This window comes from Cynoglossus semilaevis, chromosome 13 (assembly GCF_000523025.1).
Source record: "Cynoglossus semilaevis isolate Cse_v1.0 chromosome 13, Cse_v1.0, whole genome shotgun sequence".
In the NCBI taxonomy this organism is placed as follows: domain Eukaryota; kingdom Metazoa; phylum Chordata; class Actinopteri; order Pleuronectiformes; family Cynoglossidae; genus Cynoglossus; species Cynoglossus semilaevis.
In genome coordinates this window covers 1,854,341-1,864,515 of record NC_024319.1, presented here as the reverse complement: position 1 = coordinate 1,864,515, position 10,175 = coordinate 1,854,341, and the positions used below count along the sequence as shown (strand labels likewise).

General features: G+C 47.6%; 2 protein-coding genes and 1 long non-coding RNA gene across 5 annotated transcripts in view; 1 reads left to right on the top strand and 2 right to left on the bottom strand.

Annotated features, from left to right (window-relative positions):
- The window catches only part of pianp (PILR alpha associated neural protein), a 9,168-nt gene extending 2,049 nt beyond the window's left edge, over nt 1–7,119 (bottom strand). For both annotated transcript variants that reach the window (XM_025061337.1, XM_025061336.1), the window contains exons 1-5: nt 7,040–7,119; nt 6,396–6,452; nt 5,748–6,163; nt 5,284–5,362; nt 714–860 (exon numbers count right to left, since the gene is read on the bottom strand). In XM_025061337.1, the coding sequence (XP_024917105.1) occupies nt 714–860; nt 5,284–5,362; nt 5,748–6,163; nt 6,396–6,406 (653 nt within the window). In that variant the 5' untranslated portion in view covers nt 6,407–6,452; nt 7,040–7,119. The remainder of the gene's footprint in view (nt 1–713; nt 861–5,283; nt 5,363–5,747; nt 6,164–6,395; nt 6,453–7,039) is intronic.
- The window catches only part of LOC103387971 (uncharacterized), a 14,113-nt gene continuing 7,257 nt past the window's right edge, over nt 3,320–10,175 (top strand). For both annotated transcript variants that reach the window (XR_003051450.1, XR_522479.3), the window contains exons 1-2: nt 3,320–4,665; nt 8,321–8,392. This is a non-coding gene — a long non-coding RNA (uncharacterized LOC103387971). The remainder of the gene's footprint in view (nt 4,666–8,320; nt 8,393–10,175) is intronic.
- si:ch211-154o6.3 (nuclear distribution protein nudF) overlaps nt 7,656–10,175 on the bottom strand; it is a 10,176-nt gene continuing 7,656 nt past the window's right edge. Inside the window, exons 10-13 of the mRNA XM_025061298.1 lie at nt 9,611–9,733; nt 9,317–9,482; nt 8,278–8,363; nt 7,656–7,868 (exon numbers count right to left, since the gene is read on the bottom strand). Of these exons, the coding sequence (XP_024917066.1) occupies nt 7,759–7,868; nt 8,278–8,363; nt 9,317–9,482; nt 9,611–9,733 (485 nt within the window). The 3' untranslated portion in view covers nt 7,656–7,758. The remainder of the gene's footprint in view (nt 7,869–8,277; nt 8,364–9,316; nt 9,483–9,610; nt 9,734–10,175) is intronic.

The window sequence follows — 10,175 nt, the reverse complement described above, 5'->3', positions numbered from 1 at the left end:
AGCAGCAGTAACAGCAGCAGTAACAGTAACAGTAACAGCAGCAGCGTCAGCGTCTCTTCACTTCTGTCCAGGTTCATCCTCACACTTCAAACAGGAGAATCTCTTCACTCTGTTCCATGTTCAGAGATTCTGAAGGAATCCAGAGGGGGCGCACAAACACACACACACACCCACACCCATTCCCACACACACACACACCCACATTCCCACACACACACACACTCCCACACACACACACAGATGTCGTTATGTAGCAGCAGTAACAGCGGCAGTAACAGCAGCAGAGTCAGCGTCTCTTCACTTCTGTCCAGGGTCATCCTCACACTTCAAGCAGGAGAATCTCTTCACTCTGTTCCATGTTCAGAGATTCTGAAGGAGTCCAGAGGTGGCGCACAAACACACACACACCCACACATTCCCACACACACACACAGATGTCGTTATGTAGCAGCAGTAACAGCAACAGGAACAGCAGCAGTAACAGTAACAGCAGCAACAGCAGCAGCAACAGTAACAGCAGCGTCAGCGTCCCTTCACTTCTGTCCAGGTTCATCCTCCCACTTCAAACAGGAGAATCTCTTCACTCTGTTCCATGTTCAGAGATTCTGAAGGCATCCAGAGGTGGCGCACAAACAAACACACACACACCCACACATTCCCACACACACACACACAGACTGAGCGTGTGCAGAGCTGGCGCGGCGACTCATTACCTCTCTCTGTCGTTGAAGGAGGAGGAGGTGCTGTGCAGTGTCTGTCGGCTGTCCTCTGAAGTCAGGGAGCGAGGCAGAGCCAGTGTGGGGGGGGGGGCCGCGCCACGAGACAGCGGGGGTGGATGCTGGGAACAGCTGCGATCGTAACTGTGAGAGAAAATGGAGTTCAGTGGAGGTAAGGAGCAGAAGAGAGGGGGAGGGTGGAGGTGAGGGCAGGGGGACGCAGGTTGAAACAGAGATGTTCAACAACCAAGGGGTCTGCAGTGACCCCCAGTGACCCCTGACCTCCACCGGCTCACTGCCTCCCCCTGTCAGACACACTGGGACTTGACTCTGACTCAGGTCCTTGGACTCGTTTGTTTCCTCTGTGAATAAAAGTCTTTTCTTCTGCGGCTCTGACTGGAGAGACAGACTTTTCTTCTTTTCTTCTTTTCTTCTTTTAGGAGGCTGACTCTGGTGAACAGCCGTGAACTTGACTCAACATGACCTGAACCTGACTCGTTCCTACTGCGACTTGAACTCCACGTCCTGGGAACTGGACTAAGACTCAGCCCAAACTTCTTCTGTGACTCACAGTCTGACTCCAAACTCTGAGGGATTCACTTCCCTCTTCGTCTCTGAAACCAACCCTGAGGATTCAACAAGAACGATCATTTGGTGACTTGAGCCAAGTCTTAGATTGAAGCAGTAAATAGTCGACCTTAAACTGTGGGAGGGAATCGAACTACAGCACAGAAATAAGAACAGAAGTCCGAGGAAGAATAGGAGATAACAGTAAAAGGGTGAGGAGGGGAGGAGGGGAGAAGACACAGAGAGACAGACGGAGCGGTGGAGACGGAGAAACGGCCATTTAGCATCAGCGAACACATTACGCTGCTGCTGTGAGAGAGAATTAGTGCACGCGTCGGCCTCATTATAGGGCTGTCAGAGAAGAACGGGAGGCAGAGCGGGAAACAGGAGGGGGGAGAGGTGGGGGAGTGGGAGTGGGGAGTGGGAGGGGTAAGATGCAAAAGATGTGAAAAGACATGAAATGGACAGTAGGGGGGGACGAGCCATTACATCAGTCTGTGAGTTATGTTGATGATGTCATTGAGGAACCTGAAGATGTTGTTGTTGTTGTTGTTGTTGTTGTTGTTGCTGTTGTTGTTGTTGTTGCTGTTGTTGTTGTTGTTGTTGTTGTTGTTTCACTCGTCACTGGCCTTAGTGACTCCTGTCCTCTGATCAACTCAAGACTCGTGACTCGACTGTGAGACATGAACTGAGGTCTCAGAGTTGAACTCAAAAACCCTAGTGGTTCCTTTTTTTTTCTTCTTTTTTTTCAGTCAATGTTACCATGACTTGATTTTCCCTCAGTGACTTGGACTCGACTCTCGACTCTATTTTCTAATCCAGAAGCTTTAATTCAAACCATTGTCTTCTTCAGACAAATCCATTGGAACTAGCGTCTTTTACGTCTCTGACTGAATGGTCTTCACGTGACACTGACCCACTTCTAAACTACCAAGACTTGACTCAGGCGCCCCCTACCTTGATGCAGAGTTACTTCAGATCTTCCAGACTTGATTAAGACTCTAACTTTCCAGGTTAAACCTGAAACCCTGGAGACTCAGCCAGGACTAGAACCTCTTTTGTGACTTGGGCTCAGACTCCAGACTCAATCTTCTCCCCTTCATCCTGACTTTAAACCTCAGGACTGGATTTTTCTTCTTCTTCTTCTTCTTCTGTGACTAAAACTCTGCCTTCAAACCTTCAGATTTCACCTTCGACTTTAACGTCTTTAAGATTCTGGCTCTTACTTGTTCACTGTGGTCTGAACGTGAACATGATGAAACGTTTTCTTTGGAGACCAGGACTTTTTCACACACACACACACACACACACACACACAGTCGGTCCCTCAACACCAGCCACGGTGGTGATCTGAGGTCTGGGAGAATCACTGAGCACAGATGCTGCTCCTTTCTTCTCATAACCATCTGGACAATCACCCATTTCCACTACAGGCTTTTATTCTGTCCATTTGCCCCCCCACCTCCCTCAATCCTCCCCCCCATTCACTCTATTACAGTTTCTAATATCTAACTCTCTCACAATGGCTGTGTGAAAAGGAAGTTACAGGAGGAGGAGGAGGAGGAGGAGGAAGAGGAGGAGGAGGGTGGGAACGCCGTGTGTTTATCACGTTGAGCTCAGAGCAGAGCTGGAGGTCTATCTGTGGATCTGGGCTGGACTGGGACGAACGGTGGTGAGGGAGATAAGAGGAGCAACAACAACAACAACAACAACAACAACAACAACAACAACAACAACAACAACAACAACAACAACAACTAACACCAGGAAGGAAAAGAAGAAGAAGAAAAAAAACAGTGAGGCAACAAGAAGAGCGGGTGGGGGAGTGAGGGTGAGGGGGGTGGAGTGAACAGGTTGATATAAAGAGAGACGACGAGCAGAGACACGGAGCTGCAGGAATGAGAAAATTTGATGCAACAGAATGTGGGCTGATGTGAGCGTTTTATTGTGGAATAAAAGTATAAAGGGTGAGGAAAACAAAGAGTGATAACTGGGTGGGTGAGGAGGGGGAGGGGGGTGAGGGGGAGGGGGAGGAGGGAGGAGGGAGGAGGGAGTCCCAGAGGTTAAATAAAGCAGGTGTTATTGGTTTGATCAGTAAAGCGTGGAAGGGCTTCGCTGCATCACAGCCACGACTTCCCATTTACAGCTAATAGCCATGTGTGCAACGCGCACTTCCCACCGCCCACCACCAGGCCTGGGAACGTTAGACGGCGTGTTCACGTGCTGTGAGAGGCTGTTACCGCTCACGGTCATCAGTGTAACGTGTTACTGTTGTTGTTGTTGTTGTTGTGTACGATGTCCTGAGGGTGGCAGTAAATGGTCTTTATCGTTGACAGTCTCACGGCTGTCAATCACACATCTGGGCCAATGGTGACTTTCAACAACACCCGCCTCATTAATGAGCAGTGACTCCGCCCTCACCTCAGGGGCACTGCAGTCACCGAGAGCCAATCAGATCATCACACAGGCATCAAACATGCATGGTACAATACGTCAGTCAAAAAGTTCTGAGACAGTGGTTTTCAAATGTAAGGGGCGCGTGTCCCTGTAGGGACGGCACCCATCCTTCAAGGATGACCTTTGACATCAGGTCACAACCTGCTTCTCTGACTGGTCTAAGGACCTAAAATCCACTTCCTTTCACATTTTCTTTCAATTTCAGGGAAAATAAAAACCTGTTTTTCTCCCCACTGTTGCCACAGCACCACTGTGTGTGTGTGTGATCTATTTTGGATTTCTATGATAAATGTCAAACACATTCTAGTTTGTCTTGTTAATATAATTTTGACATAATAATGACTAGAAACACAGTCCTCTGTTCCAGATGTTAAATGTCAAAACAGTAAAGTCACTTCAGCCTAAATATGACTCGTATCTTTGGTTAAACAATTAAATTCGTTGACTTAAACCAGACATGAACAATAATACGGAACTTGTAACGAAAATGTTTAAATTAAAGTTAGTCATAAACAATCCTCCGTGGATTCAACGAACTATTACCGAAGACTTAACTAAACGAAACACAATCAGGAAGTTAATCTCTGGCAAAATGATGATGACACAGCGAGGTGGCGATAGCCAATCAGAGCTATGTGTCTTACCAAAGGGCGGGACATGTAAACGGAAATACAATCCTCGCGAACGTGTTTACGGCAGTAAGATACGCAGAGAGAGAGACAGCGTGAAACCAGGAGCGGGAAGAATGTTGTCAGTTTGGGACGAAGCGTCACCAGAACTTGTCCGCTACGACGGCTGTAGTTTATGGTTCCGTGTTACTTTGAACGACAACGAACACATTACGTCAACGTCAACTTTGTGGAACGAGGACGAGGAAAGAACGCGAGAGATTTGAGAGGTCACCTGTCGACGTCATCACGCAAAGGTAACGTTAATTTTCGTAACCTACGGACATGTTAATCAGTAGAACAATATTGTATGATTCTTAAAATACCTGTTGAATAAATAATATAAATAATAATGATGTTCAACGAAACATCGTTTTCATAGATTATTGTATAAGTTACGTAACATAAAATGTTACTTTGGATTTATGTCGATTATATTTTAAATTTAGTCGACAACAATATTTAAGGTATTTGGGCGACTTTAACTAAATTAAATGAAAACCGTTCTTTTTGAGTAAACTGGACAAAAACCGCTGCTAAAATTAACACTGATTATTATTAAAGAACTTATGTCTGTAGATAATAAACAGTTGGGCTTCAAAACAACAGGGTCTAAAAAAAAAAAAACAAACCCAGAATATTTCCTTGTATCCTACTTGTTTTCTCATTAGCCCTCAGGTCAGGGACGTTGTTCAGAATCATTCTACAGCTGAGCTCAAATCCCAGATTTAATTAGTGCATTCGAATTTATTCACAATCATAAAACGATTGTTTCACACAAACATAATTAGGTCCAGGGAGTTGTTCCAGGACAGACACCTGGTTCAGCTACTGTACAAACACACACTCAGATAAACAGGTGTCTTTGCTCCTACCAGAGTTTGGCTACGATGACGACCGCCGTCAGGATGAGGAGGGTGGAGATGGTCACGGTGACGTAGAACTGAGGGTCCACTGTAACACACACACACACACACACACAGATGTCGTCCTCAACCACACACTGTCACCATTAATTACTGCATCCAGAACAAGACAAAAGCGGTGACGTCAGCTGAAACATGACAATGGAGGACTCCGTGCCCCCCCCCTGGCCCCCGCCCCCCCCTGCTGCAGCACCAGTGGCATGACATCCACCCTTAATTTGCAGTTTGATGTCCACTTCCTTCCTGTGAACAGACATCTCTGGGCCCCACACTGCTCTGGGCTGACACCTCTCTCCCCGGGGGGGGGGGCTCCTGGCAGTGTCCCCCCCCCCAACCCTCCCACCTGCAGCTCACGACCAACTTGACTTAAACCCCTACAGCAGCAGCAGCAGCAGCCCCCTGAGGACGCCCACCTTCCTCAGGCTCTGTCCCCTCTGCCTCCGTCCCTCCACTCCTCACTCCCCCCTTCTTCCTGGACTCCACCGGAGTTTCTTCTCCCGGTCGCATGCTCCTGTCTAGGAAGGACCATTCCTCTGAGCCGGCGGTGTTGACCTCCTGGAGCTGGTTCCCGTGAGGGTGCAGAGGGTCTGTTTCCTGGCTGGAGAGGATGTGATAGGTCTCATCCTCCAGCGGCTGCGTGGGACCCCAGACCACCGCCCACAGCGGCGTAGGCGTGACCTGGGCCGTGACGGAAAGTTGGACGGACAGGGCGTCCACCTGGTCCTTGGCCTCCGCCTCGGCGTCAGGGTTACAGGTGGAGGGCTGGGGCACCAGAGCGATCAGCAGCAGGCACAGGAGGGGGGTCAGTGGTGTGACAAGAGAGATGGAGCTGCAAGGAAGATGGAGGTGAGAAGAAAAAGAAAAAAAAGAAGTGAGAAGTGATGAAGTGACAGAGAAGTTGTCTGAGAAAATATATTGTCCACAAGCGCCCCCACATGACCTCAGCGACTCAAGACATCGATTCAAACGCCAGCCATCACTCAAAAAGACATTTTATACATCTGCACCCGGACGTACTGTACCCAACGTCCCTCCTTCACCTCGGCATCTATCCATCTTACCATCTCTCCATCGCTTCGCTCGCTTCACTGAGACTCTGCTCCTCCGATCATCTCTCCCTGCCAGATAAGACAAGAGAGGGTGAGGAAAAGAGGGGAGGGGGGAGTGAGAGAGAGAGAGAGTGAGAGAGAGAGAGAGAGGAGGGTCCAGCCTTATTCCCTCTTCTATCTTCTCTGATGTGAGAAATCACAGAGAGCAACAACAGACAACTCTGTCACCGACTGGACAACCACCACAGTCTACGGACACTGTTCCACATCAACACGTAAAAACAGCCAGAAGTCCAAGGTCCACAGTCCACTGTCCACAGTCCACTGTCCACAGTCCACTGTCCACGGTCCACTGTCCACAGTCGTGGTCAGTTCCACTCTCTCACACACACACTCACACCTGAACGCGGCACATTAATCTTCATTAGAGACGTGGAGCGTGAAGACAGGAGTGAGAGACACTTTGAGACACTCAGAGACAGTCAACTTCCTCACTCCAACTACTGCAGAAATGTCACTCAAATGTCACTTCATGACACAAAAACACAACATGACGTTGCCGGAAGACGGACATAAACGGACACACACACACGCGCCGACACACACACACACACACTCAAACGCACCCTCCAGCACACATCAGTTATCATGCCTACCTCTGGCAGTGGAGAACGGGAATGAGAGAGGGTGGCGGGGAGAGAACGGGGAGATACTAAGAGCAAGGGAGGGGAAAAAGCATTGGTTGCCTTAGCGACTGAGACATGTAGAGTCTGCTAGAGTACAAGAGGGGAGAGAGAGCAGCACAGGGAGGGCAGGAGACTGACGGAGAGAGATTTAAATGCTAATTATCTGTGTGTTTTTCTAAAAAAAACAAAAAAAACAAACAGCTTCAATTAAAGAAATGCAGTGAGAAAGAGACGAGTGTGAGGTGAGAGACGGCCGTGAGACAGAGACAGACGCTAATAAGATCATGTTAGAAAAAAAAATTCAATTATGTTTAAGAGAAGAAAAAAAAACAGTGAGAAAGAAGAGAGGAGCAGAGACACCAGAGAGGGAGGATGGGGGAGGCAAAAGAAGGGCAATAAATAACCGGGGTATAAAGATTGGATTTACATTCATTTACACAGAGAGCGTTGGCAGCGTCAACACACGAAATATGGTCAGATTGGAATTCAATAAAAAAAACCACAGGAGATCCAAACGTGGGGCGCGGAGTCACAGTGTGACAACTTTATTATGAGTAGGCGTCATATTTACAGAGAAAAAACGTGCGCTCGCTTCTGCTTCCATATGCTCCCCCCAACACCTCACCCCCCCTCACCCCCCTCCCTCTCATTTCCTCTTCATGACTGCGGGCCGTGGTATCCTCCGCTCCTCACTGGAGAACGCAGCGCAACCAGGAAGTGGACCCACCGTCCTCCACGCCATCACACCGTCCGTCTGTGTCGTCACAGCTGTCGTCGTGGTCGTGGTCGTGGTCGTAACCTAAACGTGACCAGGAGGAGGGTTGGTGTCAACAACTAGTCATCAGAATTAAAAACCAGGTGTAGCTGTTGGACTTTGATCTGAAGACGTTCTCAACCACAAGAAAACGAAGAAGACACTGTTTATTTTCTCTGTTCTTCGTAGGCAAACATCTGGTTCGCAGCCCAACCAACGGCTGCACCTCACTTTGTAACAACTAAAATCCACCATCTCCACGAAGACAAATACTGAGTTAAAACTTTTGACCTTTAGTCAAAACACAAACCTCGAACTAATGTTTGTCTTTCAGCAAAATACAGACAAAAATAATTTAAAAAAAAACTGTTGTCATATTGGAGAATGTTGATTACAGTCATGATTAATTAGGACGTGTCCTTATATGTGTCTACAGGTGTGTGTGTGTTTGTACCGTCCGTCTCATCGTCGTCTTCTGTTTCTCCCTCTGATTCCAGACAGCAGTCCAGCCGACTGTCCCTCCTCACGGTGACGTCACCCCTGTAACATCCACCACCACAGTGACCGGGGTAAGTCATAAAGTTCCAGGACAGGTTTTTGTTTTTTTAAATGTGTCCAAGTTTAAAAACTAAAACCAGTTCAGACTGGTCTCCATATTTCCGAGGTCAGTTATTATTCGTTTATCTCCATGGACCTGTGATGGAATCAAGACCTTTCCAGGGTGTCACCCCCGGGTTCTGGAACGTTCCACATTTGCTCCTCTGTTCATTTTGTCTCATTAGGACAGACTTGCAAACTCACGCCCCCTGGGGGTTGTCAGCAACAGAATATTCTAAAGGTCACCAACTCCTGACATCTTTGATTGGTCACTGGGTCTGTGGGTGTCTGTCTGGTCCATGTGGTGTCCACACAAATACCACCTCAGTCCATTTGGACGTCAACCTTCCCAGGAGTTGTCACTGTCTTTTCTGAAGGTTTGAAGAATCTGGCGATACGATACGTATCACGACACAGTGGCAATGATACGATATATATTGCGATACCACAGGCAGGGCAATATATTGAGTTGTTTTTGGTTTTGTTTTTACCAATGTAACTGAAGTCAAATGTCTTGACTTGTTGACACCAACGTTCTGCATAAAATGTCTGACTTGTTGACACCAACGTTCTGCATACAACCCCCTTATTAATAAAATAGATTAATGAAATGAGCTGCAATGCTGCCATCTAGTGACTTTGACTTTCATATACGGCCGTTTATCCCCAAACTATTTTTAGGGCTCACGACGTTTGACAAACCCAGGCCTCGTGTTATTGGGTTTTCATCATTGGAGGAAAAAACCAGTAAAGATTCTTACAGATACAGACATAATTATGGTTGAAGAGTTCTGTTACATAATTATGCTAACATCGAGCCGATATTATCGTACATCCATTTAAAAAAATCCAAACAGTTCTGTAGAATATCGACACTGCCCCACACTTTGACCCACCTCTGCCTCCCAGAACTGGACAGCTGCTCCCACACGATGAGGCTGCGGCCCCCCGTTACCCAGCGGTGGTCCCCACTCCCTGTGGTCCACGTGGCAAAGCAGAGCATTCTGGGAGACTCAGGCCAGGTCAGAGAGGTCAGGTAGCGACACTGGGGTAAAGAGAACACTGGAGGGCAGGATGGAGGGGGAGATAAAGAGAACATCAGAGGGAAACGGAGTGGTTTGGACTTCAGTCCTGGTTGTGATGTCACTGCCAGAGTGAAGTAAAATGTCACAGTTTAGTTGATGACTCACAGTTGAGTGTGCTCTCCCCGTTTGTCAGATCGTAGCAGGAGCCAATTAGGAGGCCTCCTGTCTGGTGGACACAATCTGTTACTCCGGTGATGCTGCTGTGATTGGTCAGCCTGGATGTTGATCCTGTGATAATTAAACAGATGTTCCAGGGGAAGAGTGTGTGAATGTTCCGTCATCCCATATCAGGGTTCTAGATCTAGTCTCATCTGGGCGTTGATCCATATCCACATCAACAACAAACAGATCTGCAGAGATTAACAACAACAACAACAACAACAACAGCCGTGTTCTTTCTTCCATCCACTGTTTCCCCTGCAGACAAATGTGACTCACGTGGAACATGATCCAGGATTATACAGGAAAATCAAACGTGAAACTGCGTCCAGTTTTCAGTTCAGTATCGCAAAGAAACACGGACTCACAGTTTGAACACGTGGGACTGTGTACTTTAATAATTTGGTTAAAAAAATAAAAACTACAAAAGTGGATTATTCAAATGTAGCCCATATTTTTAACAGTTACACCAGTGGCTCCCAAGTTGGGGGGGAGGTACGGGGGGGGAGGG